Raw genomic sequence first — 19,755 nt, 5'->3', positions numbered from 1 at the left:
CCGATATATTAATTCCTTGTTCCATCTTATTGAATTTCAGATTAATCCGGCTTTTCTCTCATCATGGCAAGGGTATTGATTTAGAGCCTACATAATATTGAATTTGAAATATTCTATTATTGATTTTTGCTTTCCTTCAAGACAGGGTCTCTCTATGAGTGGCCTGGAACTTGTGATGTAGACAAGAGTGGCTTCACAGAGGTCTGCCTGCCTCTGCATTCCCAGTGCTGAGACTGAAGGCATAAGCTACCACTCCTGTGGCACATTCACATTTAAATGATGATATTATTTCTAGAGCTAGGTTTTAAAGAAACAGATCTGTTGTCTGTAAATAAGTGTGGCCCAGTATGCTACTTTCTCCCTTTTCGTGGCTTCATTCTACAACCTACACTGTAGCTTCAGGCCACCAGTAAAGATATTTCATGTTACCATTATCATTCATAGTAGCCAAAATAATGACACTTTATGATCATTAAAACCAGGAACCTGACTGACCAACACAGTCATTCACTTGATGTGGGTACTTTTCTTAGTCACTTTTAATGAAAGAGGAGTCTAAGGTTAAATAGTTGGTTATGGGTCATTCAGCTACTTACTCCTTGCAGTTACAGGTCTATCTGCTTGTCATAGCTTCTCAGTCGCTGATAATTTCAGACTGTCTTAAAGTGTTCTGTTTGTCATGTTTCTCATATTTGACAAGCAAAAAACCATTTCTTTTTAAATTTTTTTTTAATATTTATTAATTTATGTGAGTACATTGTCACTGTCTTCAGACACACCAGAAGAGTGTTGTGGAAAATGTTTAAAAAGTGACACCAAGTTCCCGCGCTAAGCCCAGCTACTCTCTGGCCCAGCGGGCTGGCCAGCCATGCCCTGTTGGGCAATGACCAGCCTGTTCTTACCTTGTGGAGACTTTCTGACTCAGAGCTCAAAAATCTCTCCACCCAGCTCGCCAAATTCCCACTGGCAGGTTGCTACCATGCCAGCCCCATGCTTCAAAACCCATGCTTTTGTCTCTGTACGTTTCTCTCTGGAACCCAATCGAACCACCACGTGAAGGAAAACACCACACCAACTTAGTTCAGAAACAATGGTAACTCAATCACTGGGTCCAACAACTATAATCCTAATCTTGTAAGCCATATTAAATCTAAATCCTCCGGTGGTGAATCCTGGTGAACCTGCCATGGAAACCAGGAGGCACCAGTAGCTACATCTTGTCCTCACACCATCCCAGGCCCCCAAAAAACTCGCTCTCACCTACTCCCTTCCCCTATCTAACCCGGAAGTGCCGCCTACTCGACCAGTGATTGGCTCCTTTATTCACTAGGGGATGGTTCATCAGAAGTCACCCTAGTACATGACTCACTCCTCATCTGCAGCCCCTCCCGGGAGAGCAGAATTAGCATCAAAGTACAAGCAACACCAGGGCTATCCACAACAGAAGAGGGCATCAGATTTCATTACAGATTGTTGTAAGCCACCATGCAGTTGCTGGGAATTTAAATCAGGACACCTCTGGAAGAATAGTCAACATTCTTAACCTCTTGAGCTATCTCTCCAGTACCCAAAGGGCCATTTCTTAACAGTTAGTGCAAGTTACAGGGAAAAATACCTAACCCCAGTAAAGCTCTCCCTAACACCATTGCTGAGAATGAGGCCATGGAAGAAAGTAGTGGTCACTTGCACTTTCCTGATGACTGGTCCATCAAGTATTTTTTCATACTCTTGTAGTCACTTATATACCTTCTCATGATAAACATCCATTCAGATTTTCAGTTGGTCATATGACTTAAAAATGTTAATAGTGGAGCTGATGAGGCAACTTTCCCAAACAATCAAGAAGGTAATGAGAAAATGACTAATGAACTATGTTTGACCTCATTTCCACATACAGGAAGAAAATGAAACTTATGCACAAACACTTGAGTTGCCTGGATGACCATCAACAAACTGTAGAACAACACCATGCCAGGCTCTACTTATAGTTTATAAGACATTACCTTAAACTTTAGAATCTTAACACTCTAACAAAGGATCTCAGTGTTGGCTCACTATTGCAATCTTAATTCATTTACTGCCCAAGTGTGAAGAAATATGAACAGTGTTGTGACGCATCAACTATAGTGAAAACTTTGCGCTCTCTCTCTCTCTCTCTCTCTCTCTCTCTCTCTCTATATATATATATATATATATATATATATATATATATATATACCCAGTTATGTTATGTGATTACAATTTTGTTTTAATCCAAGGTGTGGAGTATGAGGCTGCTTCAGCTTGTCCACAGCTGCTGACTTGTCTCCTGATCTAGGAGGGGTGTGATTTTTGCTAGCTGCAGATAGTTTATGTTTGGGTTTTGGTGGACTCTTGAGAGGGTATAAATGTAAGAGCACCAGAAGACCTGTGGAGGGAGGCTGCTGCTCCCCCTGTAGCTGCGGTTTGTCAAGTGGTTGTGAGCAAAGAGAGATCTACAAGGAGAAATTGGATATCTTGACTATAAAGGTCAACATTGCCCCAAGGAACTGGATGCCCCTAACCATCAGGAAGTAGTCTAAAAAGGTCATTTCCCCTCCTTCTCCCTCTAACCTTCTTTCTCTGCTACCCAGTGTTGAAGGTTGGAAGGAATTAGGATGGAATAATGGTGGCAGATATAAAAACCCAATAAAAATAGCCAAAAAAGTATGCCTACAATCAACTTTAGTACTTTTTGGAGAATAACAGTCAAAATACAGTCGTTCAAAGATATAATCAATGCATATATACCTCTTGAACCAGTCCAATAAAAATAGTGCTCAATTACTTATTTCTGGTCCATGTTGACAGAATAAAATTGACCCACAAACAGAAGGCACATCGAAAAGCTCCTAATTTGGTTCAGGTGATTTTCAATGGCGGTTGATTGGCTAACATGCTGGAGAAAGTGCCTGCTCTGACCAAGGTCAGTGACGGTGCAGACCAGTGCACTGGGCGGCATCAGTTTACAGAACAGCACATATTCACAATGCACATTTTCCTACTGTGTAAGGTGCCTAAAGTTGCACAAATGAGAAATGAGAAATGACAAATCAGGCCTCTTGAATACTCAAGGGGAAAAAAAAAACACATAAGATCAAAGTTTCTGATTGTATGTTATATGACAAGAAACCTCCCTCACTTACCATGTGAAATGTATTCCCCAGAACTGTAAGCCAGAGTAGCTTCTTTCTCTTTTAAGTGGCTTCTTGTCAAGCATTTTGTCATGGCAGGAGGTGACAATTGAGTACCGTGCGTATCTTTGTATTTGTGCCTTTTATCGTATGAGATCGGGAGAAAGCATTGAGTAATACAATCAAATTTGTAAGGGATCAATTCAAATTTTGTATAACCACCATAAATCGTAAACTCATTGATTTCTGAGAATCATCTGCAAGGAAATCATGTCTGGAAATCTCAGGGTCTGTGTGAGATTTTTCTGGAAAGGAAATATAGTTAGCCTGTATTTTGAGTACTGTGTTCACACTCAAAGTTTCTAAAAAAAAAAACAAAAACAAAAACAAAAAAAAAACCAGTGCCTTGATATTTTCATCTTTTTCTTCCTTTGTATTTCCAATAGAACCTATTGGCTAACTAACACACCTCTAAGACGTTTACTGTTCTGATCCAGGTGTGTGTCTTTCCTTTAGCTGTACACTGTCAAACATTATTAAAAACCAAACCAAACCTCATGCTTTGGAAGAAAGTGTGGGCCAAGAGAAACGCAATTAAAATGCAGTCTGTGCCAACAAGCCACACGTCACCAGTTAGATGCTCCATTGAATCCCTTCTCCTTTGGGACTTAGTTCTATAGAGACCATCTCTCTGTTCCATAAATAAAACTAGAAGTTGCTAGGAAACAGTCTAGCTTCTCCGGACACAACTGCAGGGGTATAGCGGTTTCTTAGCCAGAAGCAGAGAAAGCTAAAGCTATTTCTGACATGTGTGCTATTGTTATAAAACCCAGAACTTCTATTTGACAGTCATTAAAAGAATCTGTCACGGATCCCTATGCAGTGACACATGCCTGTAATCTCAGCCTCTATGGTGGCTCCGGAAGGAAGATGGCAAGAGCCTAGGAGTTCAAGGACAACCTGGGTACTCTGCAAGATACTGTCTCAAAAAAATTTTTTAAAAGCCACACAACCAGTAACAACAACAAACATTGATTATGTATTCTCCTCTTCGTCTATAATGACATTAAATTTGTGATTGAATCTGCACCACATCTTTTCCACCCTAACCTTGTGTTTCTTCTGCTTTTCTCTCAACTTGCTCCAAAATGTATCGTTTCTCCACCCTCATATAATAGGAGCAATAAATTCTTATGTATTATCAAGCGCTATTTACTCAAAACTTCTTCCCATCACATTATCATCCAGTAAGTCTTCTGAAATGTTCTGAATGGCTTACAGTTATTATTCTCAATTGACGGGGGTTGGGCAGTGGTTATGCACACATGTGTGCACTTGTATATGGAGGTGAGCTCATTTATGGGTGTGCGTACAGAAGCCAGATGTCAATATTGCATGTCTTTCTTATATTTCCAGATAGACTCTTTCCCTGAACCCGGAGCTCACTCATTTGGCTAGAGTGGCTGGACAGAAAGCCCCCAGGAATAGCCTTTTTCTGCCCATACTGATAGAAATAAAGATGTACAGACCTGGCTGGGATTTAATCAGTGCTGGGTACCTGAGCTTAGTTCCTTGCTCCAAAGCTCTATTATACTTATTATTAAAGTGGCCCTAAGCGTTCTATAAAGTAGTTCACTACTGAGACAAAACTCTTCTCCATCCTTCCTTTGAATGCTGTTGTTTAACCCACCTGTGTCCTTTCTCATTCATTTAGTGGAGCTTTTAGCTTAGGGCAGGAAGGATAACTACAAATACAGATAAATCTTATATTGATTGTGTGGACAAAGAGAGGGTGTGTAGAAACACAACATAAGCTTCGGAGTGTCATTCGAAGCTGCAGCATTCTGTTCTATCATCCTTAGCTTTTATCTTTTAGATTGATATCTCTCGGGGCTCACCACAGACAGAGAAATTCAGGCAATTGCATTCTTTCTTTCCCCATTGCCTTAAGAAAATAAAAAGGAGAAGATTGAGAAGCTCTGTCTTGGGGGCTGGAGAGATGGTTCAGTGGTTAAGAGCACTTACTGCTTTGCAGAGGACCTGGGTTCAATTCCCAGTACCCGTATGGTGACTCACAACCATCAGCAATTCCAGTTTCCAGTGGATCTGATGCCTTATTCTGGCCTCACTGGGTACTGCATGTACATGGTACTCAAAAACTCATGCAAATATACTCATATGAACATGAAAATAAACAAACAAGAAACTCTGTTTTTATATGGAACCACCAAAAATCCAGGACAGCCAACACAGTCCTGAGCAAAGACATCACTGGAGGGATTACCATTCCAGATGTTAAGATAAATAATGGAGCTATAGTAATTCAATAAAATTTAGAACTAGAGCAAAACTGACATGTAAACCAACTGTACTGGCTTAGTTAAGTGTGTCAACTTGACACAAGCTGGAGTTATCCCAGAGAAAGTGAGGAAATGCCTCCATGATATCCAGCTGTAAGGCATTTCCTCAATTAGTGATCAAGGTGGGAAGGCCCAGCCCACTGTGTGTGGTGCCATCCCTGGGCTGGTGGTCCTGGGTTCTTTAAGAAAGCAAGGTGAGCAAGCTTGGGAAAACAACCCAGTAAGCAGCACCCCTCCGTGGCCTCTGAATCAGCTCCTGCTTCCAATTTCCTGCCCTGTGTGAGTTCCTGTCCTGACTTCCTTTGGTGATGAACAGCAATGTGGAAGTGTAAGCTGAATAAACCCTTTCCTTCCCAACTTGTTTGTTGGTCATGATGGTTTTTTTGCAGGAATACAAACCCTGACTAAGACACCAATGAAACAAAATCAAAGACCCAAACATGAATACACATAACTTCAGCCACTTAACATTTGACAAAGGTGCCAAGAACACATGCTATGGAAAAGAAAGCACCTTTGACAAACAGTGCTAGGAAACTGGATGTCTGCATGCTAAAGAATGAAATTAGACTGGAATTTAATGCCTTCCACAAAAACTAACTCCAAATGCGTTAAAACCTTAATGTGAAACCCGAACCACTGCTGATGATGGGAGGAAACACAGGCAGCGTCTACATGACACAGGTGTCAGAGCAGGACTGCATTTGTGAAGGAATTAATGCCAACGACTGACAAGACTTCATAAAACTAAAAACATCTAAATAAGCAATCAACCAGGTAAGGGAGAAGCCCACAGAACGGGAGAGAATCTTTGTCAGCTATACATCAGACAGAGGATTAATATCCTTAATATACAAAGAACATACACACAAAAACAAAGAGTTAAAAAAACAAAGGGCCCACTTTTAAAATGAGCCTGGGACCTGAATAGAGCATGCTGAAATGAGAGCAAAATGGCTAGGAAATATCTCAAAAAAATGCTCATACACCTTAGCAGTTAGGGAAATACAAATTAAAACGTATTTGGGATTTCATCTTCCCCCATTCAGAATGTCAAATATCAACAAAACAACTGGCAACAAAGGATGGAGGGATTGTGGGTAAAGGAGAATTATCACTCAATGTTGGAGGGTTGCAAATTTGTGCAGCCACTATGGAAATCGGTGTGGAGAATTCTCAGAAAGCTAAAAATAAGTCTTCCATATGACCCAGCTGTATCACTCCTTGGCGCCTGCCCAAGGGATTCAGCATCCTACTCCACAGATTCTGGCTCAGCCTGATAATTGCTGCTCTATTCACAATAGCTAGAAAATGGAAACACTCCAAATAACCTTCAGACAATGATTAGCTGATGAAAATGTGAATTACGGAATGCTATTTAACTGTAAAGAAAAATGAAATCATGAACGTTGACGGTCAATGGGTGAAATGAGAAAAGATTATACGGAGTGTGGTTAACCAGACCCAGAGAGACAAACACCACACCATCTCTCTCTCTCATCTGAGGCTCTAGCTCTGAGTCTTCAGTTTTGAGTAACTAACGACAGAAACCAGGAAAGTAAAAACGGAACATTGCAGGATAGGGAAGTGAGGGGCAAGAAGGGGAACAGCAGGATACGAGTGATCTCATTGGGGAAATGGGAAGAAAAGAGGGAAGCTCTAACTAGGGAGGGGAGGAAAGAAATACAGAAGGAGAGAGAAGAGTAAAGTAACAGTAAGGGTGTCTGAAAAAGTCACAAAAATCATTCTACTATCTACTTAAAATAAATTTATAATTCATCTGAGTCTATGTATATAGATAGATAATTTAAAAAAAAAATAGTTTCTCATCTGGGCTAACAACGTTCCCCCCAAAAGCCAAAGACCATCTAACAAAAGCCCTAACACTATTTTTATTTTTTTATTCACTTTACATCCTGATTATAGCCCTCCTCCCTCCTCTCTTTCCAGTCCAACCTTTACAAATCCCTACTCGCACTGTGAGGAGAAGGGGAGACGCCTTTGGGTACTACTACTCTGGGACATCTAGTCCCTGCAGGTCTAGGCATAGCCTCTCCCACTGGGGCCAAACAAATGGCAGGGAACAGAGTCAGAAACAGCCCCTGTTCCAATTGTTAAGGGTCCTACATGAAGACCAAGCTGTACATTTGCTACAGATGTGTAGCGGGATCTAGGTCCAGCTCCTGCATGCTCCCTGCTTAGTGGCTCAGGCTCTGTGAGTCCCCATGGTCCCAGTTTAGTTGACTCTGTGGATCTTCTTGTGGTGGACTTGACCCTTCCTACTTGCTCACGTCTAAAAAAAAAAAAAAAAAAACACTACTACCAACAAGGTATTTCTTTTCCAATTGCAGTGAGGGAGGATGTTACTATTCTTTTTGTGTGTGCTCACATCACAAAAGCTAAATCGAGTAAATAATCTTTATTCAAATAAATGCATTTTTATAGTAAAATATTTAAGATCTGCTTTTAGTTATTTGAAAAACACAATTTAAAATTATTTGTATTATTGAGAAAGTATTATATGTATGCCTTGCCATATATATGCATATATTAATACATATATATGTGTGTATATATATAAATATATTAAATATATAATTTTCCCTTCATTCTTAAAAAAAAAAAAGCCTTCTTTTGAGCAAATTGGTCAGGGTTATCCAAGAGATTCCTAAAACATTACCTACTATTACTATTTCCTTTGGCTAACCCCCCCCCCCCAACTACAGGTAGAAGGTAAAGTCCTATATTTGAAGATGCACACTTTGGACTCGACCCAGAGGCCCCTGAGCTGGAACTGACCTAAAAGCCTCCTCCCAAGGGCTAGTTTTCACTGTGCCAGAAGGTACTATGCGAATTTCCAAATGGGGAAAGCAACCAATAGTCCTACCCAGCTATAATGCATATGAATTACATCAATGCCCGGCATGGCACAATAATCCTAAGAGTGCAGTAGTGGGCACCCTTATCCTGGGTGTAATCAACAACTGTCTAATTACACATAAGACCTATGTAACAAGAGGGAAACCATGCCTGGACTGAAAACCTAGCCAACTACCCAGGTCTACTGAAGTCATGGATAATAGAGGAGAAACTAACCACCAAATTACTAAATCAGCATATAATACCCAACCACATTCTAAATACTTCTCCTAATACCCACAGATAAGTATAGTTCTCATCCCTCATGAAGGAAACGTCTCTGTTCAACAGATAGAGACTATTACAGAAAACCACCACCAAGCAAAAATGCCAAGTTATAGAGCCCAGTCCTAACTGATACATCCACAAACCAACTCTCGTATGTAAGGCTCAGGCAACATTACAGAAAAGGGGACAGAATGACTGTAAGAGCCAGAGGGTGAGGGAGTTTGCTGTGAGACTCTGTCTTCTAGTCACATCAGAAGCTGCACACATAAAGTCTCACAACATGACTGCCTAAACATGAGCTGAACAAGGACATCGACAGATGGAGGGCAGTCCACAAACTCGCAGCCCAACAGAAAGAATGACAAGCAACTGAGGAATGCTGAGGATGAGAGAACTAGCCTCTCCAAGCAAGAGTGTGTGGACTGGTTATCCAATGTCAGATGAACAGCCATGATTATATATATTGTGGATTTGGTTTAATGCTTGTATTAGGTTACTTGGGTTCCCAAAATTGCACAAGAATCCATATGTAAGACGCCAAGGGTCCCTGCCCCCCAGTTGGTTGTAATTGGTAAAGAAAGTTGCTGGTGGCCAATGGCTGGGCAGAGAGACAGAGGTAGGACTTTAGGATTCATAGGCAAATAGACCAAGAGAAGAAGAAAGGAAGAACTGCCAAGCTGAAAAGCAGAATTGTGGCCCAGGAGAGCTGCAGGCCTGGGTCCAGGGCAGCCAGGATGGAATATAGGTTTTAGTAAGTAATAATTCAGGAATATCAGAGGGGGAGAGTGTGTTAGGTGGGGAAGTTTGGGAGCACCCAACCATTGAGCTGATTAAGACATACTAAATATAAGGTGCTCTCTCTCTCTCTCTCTCTCTCTCTCTCTCTCTCTCTCTCTCTCTCTGTGTGTGTGTGTGTGTGTGTGTGTGTGTGTGTGTCGACTTACTAGGCATTTCCATTTCCTAGTTTGTGTCAGTGCAGCCCCTTGAGGGTTTAAGATAACTGCTTCTTGCTAGTCTTTTCTGCCAGAGATCTATTAGAATTCTAGCCGTTAAAAAGTCAACTACTGAAAATTTTAAATCCACCAAGTGGGACTGACACAGAATAAAGAAAAGGGGAAAAGCAAATAGACTCAAGGATAAATAGAGCCGGTGTGGTGGTCCACTGCCATTACCTCGGCACTTGGGAGGTGAGGGAAAAGAAGCAGGAATTCAAGGTCATCCTCAGTTACACAGCAATGTCAGGCAACATGGGACACAAGAGACCCAGTTTCTAACGCCAGTGTGCTGTGTCTGCGCATGTGTGAAGGCGGAAAAGGAAGACAGATAAGAATAAACTAGGAAATGTCATAGGAAGACTTAAGTTTTTTCGCTTCTAAAATCTAAAATGTAAAAGAAAAAAATGTACAAGAAAAGTGAAAACAGAAATTTTACGGAGCCCAAGGGGAGACTGACATCCCACAAAACTACAAGCTCTTTTATGGTCATAATAATATGAACAATGACTTTAAGTTGTATGCCTTCCTCACTTTGACTACACAGTTAACTATACCCAAAGATAATAGACAACTTTAAAGACTTTTGCCCACCATGCTTTTTGTTATCATAAGAGGGAAAAAAGTTACTAATTCATTGAAATTTTTTCTATTTTGAAATTTTTTTTTACTATCTAGCATGATTAATCATTGAGAGTTACAAAGTTAATATAAACCCATAATTTTTTCAAAAGAAAATTCTTAGTCCCCAAAGAACCCCAGTTTCAATGGATTTAACATTCTGACAAAAGTTCAGCAAGGATATAGGCTTGCCTTAAACCAGGGTTTTCAAAGTGGGGCCAGGGGACTCCTGGGGCAGACAGAGCTCCCCTGTACATGCCATACTGGGGAGCACCCTGTTCTCATCCCTCTACAAAGATGAAATCAAGACAGCAGTCAAAAATGTTGCCACACACTGCCAAGTGTCCTCTAGGGGGCAAAATGAGCCCTGTCTAAGAAGCCTGATTTGTAAAGCCATCAACACAGGACTCCTTGTTTACTCATTACATGAGAACCAAAACAAGAAGCTTGACTTGTAACTTACATTGAAATCAATATCAGATATCAATTTTAAAGTAATATCCTTGACTCAGAGACAAAATTTTCCAACTTGGAGTAATGCTGGATTTTATTATTATGTTAATAATTGGTAGGTTTAGAATTTGCTTTCAAATAATACTAACTTGTATTTTCTGAGATGTTTCATTCATCATTCATTCATATATGAATAACAGATTTGAATATAGTTAAACAAAGCTGGGACTGTTTTATCAAAACAAATAGGTAATATTTCCCATTCACAAAAAGATAACCCAGGCTACAGATTGTTTTAACTGAAATCAATCTTTAGAGAACAAAAACTGTTTTCATATCAGTTTAACAGGGTTCACAGATGTTAACAACCGCCCTCTTTCCAAGTCATGACTATGTCTCAAGAAACTATAGAGAAAATCCAGTGGTGCCCACAGGGGCTGACATTTAATTTGGTCGAAATAGAACCACAAGTAAAGGAACAGTTGCCTCTCCTCCCAAGGAACAAAGAACACGCCCAGAATCTGCTTTGTCTATTTTATGTACGAAGAACTTTTCTTCCTTTTTATGGCAGGAGAAAACAATGAATGTTAACCATTTCGGAGTTAAAAGCCATGCTGAGCCACACGAAAGTCTTCACCTGACTTACCTATGTGATAGAGTCCAATCCAATCGCTGGGGTCAACTTCTTCCTTAATGTCCCAGAAGATAATGAGGTTCTGGGCTTGCCCCAGTGTGTATTCGTACATGCTGGCAGTCAGGCTGGAGCGGCTCTCGGAAGTCACCAGGTCTGTGTCACTGTTGGCCCGCTGCAAGGCCATGTTCTCGGGCATTGAATTCTGGGCTGCCAGGCTTTGGAGGTTCTCTGGGCTCAGCGTGTACCGCATCTGTGGATTCCGACGCCGCACAAAAAGCAAATGCTCCCGCGCTGAGCTAGCCATCGTGTCTGCCTCTCGGAGGTTGTTTTCCTACAAAGCTGCAAGAGACAGAGAAGTATAAAACATTAGTGCTAAAAGGTGAGGAGTTAGCATTAAACATCCCAGATCTAAAGCCTGAAGGAGAATTTATTAAAGCCTCAGCATACAATAATCTGCTGTGGAAATAAAAGACACCACCCTACACTCACTTGATCATATCAGAAATAACTTCTAGGACAGAGATCACAAGATGGCCAAGCTTTCATACACCTCTGGCCCCAGGTTCCCCTTCAACCAGCAAGATACATGCTAAATATTGATGAATGCTACTGATGTACTGCTCACTGCTTCAGTTCCCCTGCCATAAGGAATGTAACTCACGGGCAACATTTTCAGGAGCTTGCTCAAATGTCACCTCTGCACTTAAATACAGAGGAGGGGGCATTATATGCAGAATGGCAAAATCCTGGAAGGAAGTCTTTATGTTTCTCTAAGGTCTGATTTGCCATCTGATCACTCACCAGCCATTGTCCATTCCTCCTAATATGAACGGAGGTTTCACAAAAGCAGTGATTTTCATGCTCTGTCACTCTTTTATCCCCAGTATCTACAGTGGCATTGGGAAAACGGCAGGTGGGATCCATATCAGTTAACTGCACAGACGAGGAAAGGCAAGCATCTTAACCCCAGACTCCATGGCATGTCTCACGTCTCCATGCTCTCCTCTGAGCCTGGATCATGACGGTGCTTGCCTTTGGCTCCCATTTGGTCTCCGGAAAGAAACAGACTTCCCCGATAGGCCTTGCATCCAGCCTAGTTTGCTCATTGTGAGTCTCCTCCTATTGTACTGCTAGATGCTTATGAGACTCTTTCTAAGACATCTATCCTTTTGCCCAGTGCCTGTGAGGTTCTGTCTCCTGGTAATTAACTCCCCCTTGCCCATAGGGTTCTCATTACCTCACCCAGAGTGAATAATAGAGTAAATCTGCTTTTCTCCCACACTGCTTTCTAAACACAAACAGGCTTTACAGGCTTTAACACTTATTCTGTGCAATCAGACTGCTGCAATCTTTTAAAGATTTCACTTGAAGCTAAACTATTGGCTTCTGGAACATTAGCATGAGAGTCTACTTAAAAGTGAACTAGCTTCTCTCCAGTGTCCTATTTGTATTACAACTACCAACCTTGGATACTGAGTCTGTGACCAAAGAAAGGGAGAGAAAGACTCCCCAACTTTTCCCCGTTTCTCCATCCTTTTTATAGTTTGGATGAAACGCATGCCCTGATGGCTCTCTGTTGTGAGGATAACACCACACCGTGACAAAAAGCAACTAGGGAAGGAAAGGGTTTATTTCAGCTCACAGGTTTCAGTCCATCATCCAGAGAAGCCAGGGCAGAAACTCAAGCAGGAATGTGGAGGCAGAAACTGAATGAATCAGAGACCAGGGAGAAATGCTGGCTACCAGCTTGCTCCCTGGTTTATGTTGACCTGTACTTCTTATATGGCATAAAGCACATGTCAGTCTGCCTAGGCATGATGCCTCCCACGGTGGACTTGGCCCTTCTATATTAATTAGCAACCAAGAAAATGCCCCATAGATATGTACAAAGACCAATTTGATGGAAGCAATTTCTCAATTTAGGTTCCTGTAGTGGCTAGATTTTGTAAACCTGACATAAGCTAGAGTCATCTGAAAGGAAGGAACCTCGATTGAGAAAATGCCTCCATAAGATCCAGATGTAGGGCATTATCTTAATTAGTAATTGATGGGGAAGAACCCACCTCTGGGGATTATGCTATGGCTGGTGGTCCTAGGATAAGAAAGCAGGCTGAGCAAGTCAAGAGGAGCAAGCCCTCCATGGTCTCTGCATCAGCTCCTGCATCCAGACTCCTGCCATGCTGTGTTCCTGTCCTGCCTCCCTCCAAAGATGGACTACAATGTAGAAGGGTAAGCCGAATTAACACCTTCCTATTCAGCTTGCTTTTGGTCCTGGTGCTTCTTCGAAGCAACAGAACCCCTATCTGGGTTCCTTCTTCCCAGATGTGTCAAGTTGATGACCACGATTGGCCATCACGGTGCTCATGTTTCCATTAACACAGCGATTGTACTCGCAAATAACTTCAAGTAATTTCTGCCATGAAGTTGATTTCATGTTTTTAGCACAATTCCTTAAATCAAAAAATAACTTGGCAGTGAGATGGCTCAGCAGATAAATAAATAAATGTAAAGTAACTTGGATTGCTAGGCAAGAAATTCTATGTGAAAAAGGACAGAAATAAAAATGAAACACAAGCCAGTTTCTCTAGGACAATGGCATTAAGTCCCTGTCCTTGATCATAGTGTTAGTACTTCTGCTTCCTTGCATGATCTCTGCAGGAACTTCGCATTATGGAACCCCATAACTATTGGACAGTAATCTGACCCATGAAGCCTAAGCCCAGAGTCAGTCTCTCACCCACTTTCATGACAGTGGACTTCGGCAAGCCATAATTTCTTTATAAACTCAGCGAGTCAAGTGCTACATCAACTCCTGCAAGAACTATAAATAATTCACTCCTAACACATTGCAGGCAAACAGCAAATGCATGCTGTATATAACAAAACTATTTTCCTAAAGAAATAGGTCAGAACCTTTGTCACTTAAAAACACAACAGACCAACTACTGTCAATTATTCTGCTCTAGAAAGGAAGGAAAAGACACAGCTATACAACTGAACTATGTATTTTAGCATGACCTATATTTAACCAGAAAGGCAGGTTAGCATTGTGCATCAGGGGATGAGATACAAAACCCCATACCTGGATTTTGGTCCCGTCTCTACTACCCATTTGCTCTGAAATCTCTAACAGTTTAACGTCTTCCATTTTCCTACTGTCATTAATCTCTGTCTCCAGAACGTTGGCGAGAACTAAATTAACTAGAGCATTAAAAAAGCATTTAAAACAATCTCTAGCACATACTATGTGCTCAATTAAGTTTAGCCACTAATTATCTTGTTACTGTATTCTATTTTAATTTTACCAGATACAACTGGTTTACATGTTCCCACAATTCCCTCATTACCTTGTCCCCAAACTCCATCTATTACTTACTGGGATATCAGGCTGTTACTACCCTTACCCATTCCAAGGACAGCACCAATCAGAAACAGAATAGCCCTGTAACACAGAAGAACTCACCTACCAAGAAACCCAAGCCTGGGGCTCATTCCCCTGGGAAGTGTAATACCTGGGAAGTGGACTACCTGAGAGTCCAAGACAGGAAGATTATGAATTCCAGGCCAGGGTAACTCCTTATCCCCACTGATAAGTACAGTTTTCAAGGACACTTCTCTGCAACAGTTAGATAGCAGGTTGTGAAACCCTACTCCTAAATGTTACATCTACAATACAATGCCTGTGCCTATGGATCAGAGATCATTGAGAAAGAGAGAATAGAACAACTGTAAGAGCCAGAGTTCAGAGAGCAGAAGTGATATCATTATATTATAACATAAACATAAGTCAGATCAGGAGTTCTCTTTGTTTGATCCTTCAAGGATTGCTTCCCCCCTTCCCCATCTCAAACAGAGAAAATGTCAAGCACAGGCTAAGTTTCAATGTCTGAGATTAACAACCAATGCTTATTATTCTTACACAAGTTAAAATACATTAAAGCAGAGTGTGTGGTGGCACATGCCTTTAATGCCAGCCCTCGGGAGGTGGACACGGTCGGATTTCTGAGATTTCTGAGTTCGAGTCCAGCCTGGTCTCACTCTGTAAGTGAGCTCCAAGAAAAAAAAAAAAAAAAAAAGATACATTAAAGCAGAAAAATTGAGTGATGGTACAAGAGAGATGTCTTGGTGAATAGGAGTGTTTGTTGCACTGACAAGTTTGAATCCCTAAGAGCCACATAAAATGCCAGGTGTGGTCCTGCACATGCCTGTAATTGCAGTGCTGTGGGTTAGAGACAGGAAGATGGCCAAAGCTTTCTGACCATTAGTCTAGCTCTAGTAAGTTCAGTAAGAGACCAAGTCTCAAGAAACTAATGGGGCCATGGCCCTCACATTCCCTGCATCTACTGCCATCAGGGATCAGGGGCTGTTCCGGGCTTTTCCAGATGGAGGGCCCACAGAGAGGAAGGGTTCCCTGAGCCCCTTTGGAACATGTCTTGTCTATATCCCAGTTCAGAATTATTCTCTAGTCTCAAAAACACATCTTGAGAAGAATAAGAAAGGAAAGGCCATTTTGATGTTTTCTTGTTTAGCCTAGGAAACCCAAGATGCTGGAACTAGAAGAGACTTAAGACAGCCCATCAGTGGTTATCAAGCTGTTTCATGGAACTTTTGAAGAAATGTGACCCAAGAAATTAGACCCAAGTCTTGTTGAAATACAGATCAGGTCTGAAGCCTCCCCTTTAAAGAGATCAGCAGTTTCTGCCATACCCGTCTATATGATAGCCCTAACTATTATGTATCTCAAGACCAGTGCTGTGCTTAGTAAACATCCTTGTCCCAGACTCCTTCAGTTTTTGAATAAAGAGCGTGGCTGTTCCTAAGGCTTTTCTGACATCTCAATATAATAAACCATGGACATTGAAGCCTGCTGGAGAAAAGCACACCTACTATCCAAGCACTTTGGAGGTGGAGGCAAGATCATGAATTCAAGGCTGGCTGGGATACAAAAGGCCCAATCTCAAAAAATAAATACAGTTTTATCTATGAAAAAAGAAAAGAAAGGGAGGGAGGGAGGGAGGGAGGGAGGGAGGGAGGGAGGGAAGGAGGAAGAAAGGAAGGAAGAAAGGAAGGAAGGAAGGAAGGAAGGAAGGAAGGAAGGAAGGAAGGAAGGAAAAAGTCAAAGTGATAGAATAGGGCATTTGAAATCATCCTTTGTCTTCACAAACCTATATACACACATGTACACATATAACACACACACACATACATATATCATAAATACACATTTATATAAAACATGAGGACAGGATGAAATAAAATAATAAAAACAATAAGAAATGGAAAGCAAATGTAGGTGGCGAGCGTGGAGGGCCAAGCCTGCCATACCATCTATACGATAGCTATGAGGCTATCTGTCTATATGATGCTATCAGATGCTTCAAAGGAGACAGAAGACTGTTCAGCTCCGGAGATACAACAAATGAAAAAAATTCCATTCTCAATGAACATGAAACTTATTTAAAAATAAAGATGGGCTTTTAGCTAGGCGTAATGGCACATGTAACCCTTATACCATAGATTCTGAAGATAGTGAGCTCCAGACCAGACTGGGCTACACAGTGAGACTATGTCTCAAAAAGAGAGAGGAAGAGAGAGGAAGGGAGTGAGGGAGAATAGAAGGAAAGGAGAAAAGGGAGGGGAGGGAGAAAAAGGAGGAGGGAAGAGAGGGAAGAGGAGAGAGGGTGGGAGATTTCTCTGTGGTACAGTCATCTGGAGGATGGAAAAATTCAATGAAAATCAATACACAATGCATGAATGAGAAAACCGTTCTATTTGGTAATGTGATCCTACTTATTGACACCAAGTTTAAATTTTAATACAAGTACTCAAATAAAAAAATCACCCACTACTTGTCCCAAAAGGGCCATTTAGAGAATATAATTGTTCTCAAATGGTTTTTAATGTTAAAAACCCTCTTATCCATATATTTGTTGTTCAGCCCCATCATACAGTACGGGCAGAAGATGGAAACAAAATGAATCAAAAAGAAGAGACTTTTAAAGTTCCCTCTCTGCCAACTGCTTCTTTCAATCATCCACCAAGTTCATCCTGGAAGTCATTCTGCAGAAAGTCAGCTGTCCTGACTGTACACTGGCTCTAAAGGGAAAAGGAGCCTGCAATCCCAGCACCTAAGCAGCTGAGACAGGAGAGAGGATGTGAGTTCAAGGCCAGCCCCTGTGGCATGCCTGTCCAGGATGAACCACAAGAGCCCATCTCAGACAACCAAAAATAAACTGCCAAAGCATTCAGGAATTCTCAAGTCAGAAAGCCACCACGAGGAACTCCATGGTTCACAGGCAAAAGCCACTAAGTACAGAGAACCTGGAAAAGCTAGCATAATTTACAACTGAAGGGACAAAAATAACCCGAAGACCATGGAATTAAAAAAGAAGCTAAGAAATATAGACTCCTTGTGTCATGTCTAAATGATAGAGTTCTTTATGATTCTGAAAAAAGTCAGAAAGATTAATTCTTCCAACCCTCTAAAAGTTGAACATCTCAGTTATTCTTTGTTCTTTCTATTAGCTCAGATTTGTGACCATAAAACTTAGATTTTGTTGTAAGATAAAGTAAGCAGATACTTATTGTTTGAACTTCTATTTGCAAGGATCAGACACTTTTTTTCCTAGTCATTATGAAATCTGGCTTGTGTAAACTCTCCTTAAGATCTAGTTGACGCTGTCTGTCTACCTGCCCCTCCTACCTCACCCCCATGTGATCTCTACAAGGCCTTATTAGTCACAGATGTGATTTCCAGATAAGGATATCAAAGCAGTGGTTGATTTAGCTGAAACCAGCCTTCCAGCCATTCGAGTTCACCTATTTCCCAAAGTCGTGGTTCCCATGGCTTCTGCAGCCCTAGGACTTGATGAGGTCACCAGAGCTACATCATGCACACCTGAGTCTTTCTCCTGCTGTAACAAAATATCCATGATCTGGTGCTTAACAAGTAATGGTTTATTAGGTTAGGGTTTCTGGATGTGGGAAGTCCAGGAGAGTGGTGGAGGCATCTGGCAAGGCCTCCTGGCTGTATCATAACATGAAATCATCAGAAAGCATCACAGAATGAGATAAACAAGCTTGGGTCTCTGCCTCCTAATATCAACTCTCAGACCCAACCTCATAGCTGCACCCAATACTAGTTACCTCTCCAATGCTAATTACCTTCCCAATACTAGTTACTTCTCCAATGCTAGTTACCTCCCCAATCCTAACTACCTCCCCAATGTTAATTTCTCCCCCAATGCTAGTTCCTCCCTCTACCCCCCCCCCATCCCCATTCCCCAGGCAAGGCCTCACCACTAAATATCGTCAGCAATGAACTTAGGCATTATTAAGTGTCTAATATGTAATTTTGGGGATACACATCATGCCCAAGTTAACTCACAAAATTAGGAAAGAAAAATACAACAAACTGTTTACTAGTTTTAGTCAATTCCTTAAATTTTGAGGCTACACAGCCTGGAACTGCCTACACAAAGCTCATTTGCTTGGCCCCATCTCCACATTTCCCTGTGCTAATTTGTTGTGTATATATATATATATATGTGTGTGTGTGTGTGTGTGTGTGTGTGTGTGTGTGTGTGTGTGTGTGTGCGTGTGTGTGTATCACTTCAGAAGACACAGAAAGAGTAATTATTGATTCATTGTGAGCCACATCAGCCTCCGTGGACCTGACCACTCATTGATTTCAGGTATAATTAATGGGTAAAAGGAAGCTGTGCTGACGGCCAATCAAAGAACCCCAGGAAGAATCAGAACGGTTCTGCCCCTTCTTTCCAACCACCTTGTTTTAAAATAATGACACATTAAATAAAAGTAAAGCAGACACATGGGCATTTCGTTTTAACGTTTGGTTTACCAAGAGTATTGAGACCAAAGCTTCTCTGAGTAAAAAGAATAAAAGATCTTGAGTCACTACAGATGCTAGCCAGGTGGGAAAGGATTTGGATCAGAGACCAAGTTCCCTGAACTATCAGCATCAAGCAAGATGGCAGCTGGAATACATCGGCTGGACCAGAGCTAAGAACAACTTTTAAGATGAAGAATTAGAAAAGAAGACAAAAATTACTTACATTGGCAAGGTGTGATTCTGCAAAAAAAAAAAAAAAAAAAAAAAAAAAAAAAAAAAAAAAAAAAAGCTTTGGGGTGAGTGGGCAGTCCATAGGTGAACTGTACTAGTTGGGGTTGACAATTCAGAAAGTTTAATATATAAACAGGATACAAAGGTCCTGATCCTGGGCTGAGATGGGATTAAGTAAAGTTTTCAATACACAGTTAGAAATGTAAAATAGTCTCTGTTGGCTTCACTCACAGCTCCTCAGTGGTGAACTTTCCTAACCTCTGCAGAGCAGTACTGAGGATGGAACCTAGGGCTTCAACGGGCTAGCTAAGTG

The 19,755-nt window shown here is 41.2% G+C and overlaps 1 protein-coding gene across 3 annotated transcripts in view; it reads right to left on the bottom strand.

Annotated features, from left to right (window-relative positions):
• Hecw2 (HECT, C2 and WW domain containing E3 ubiquitin protein ligase 2) overlaps positions 1-19,755 on the bottom strand; it is a 358,088-nt gene that overhangs the window by 202,230 nt on the left and 136,103 nt on the right. For all 3 annotated transcript variants that reach the window (XM_076931910.1, XM_076931912.1, XM_076931911.1), the window contains exon 2: positions 11,372-11,698. In XM_076931910.1, the coding sequence (XP_076788025.1) occupies positions 11,372-11,663 (292 nt within the window). In that variant the 5' untranslated portion in view covers positions 11,664-11,698. The remainder of the gene's footprint in view (positions 1-11,371; positions 11,699-19,755) is intronic.

Source organism: Arvicanthis niloticus, chromosome 3, assembly GCF_011762505.2.
Source record: "Arvicanthis niloticus isolate mArvNil1 chromosome 3, mArvNil1.pat.X, whole genome shotgun sequence".
Classification (NCBI taxonomy): domain Eukaryota; kingdom Metazoa; phylum Chordata; class Mammalia; order Rodentia; family Muridae; genus Arvicanthis; species Arvicanthis niloticus.
The sequence above is the reverse complement of the archived record's forward strand: the minus strand, read 5'-3'. Positions and strand labels throughout refer to the sequence as shown.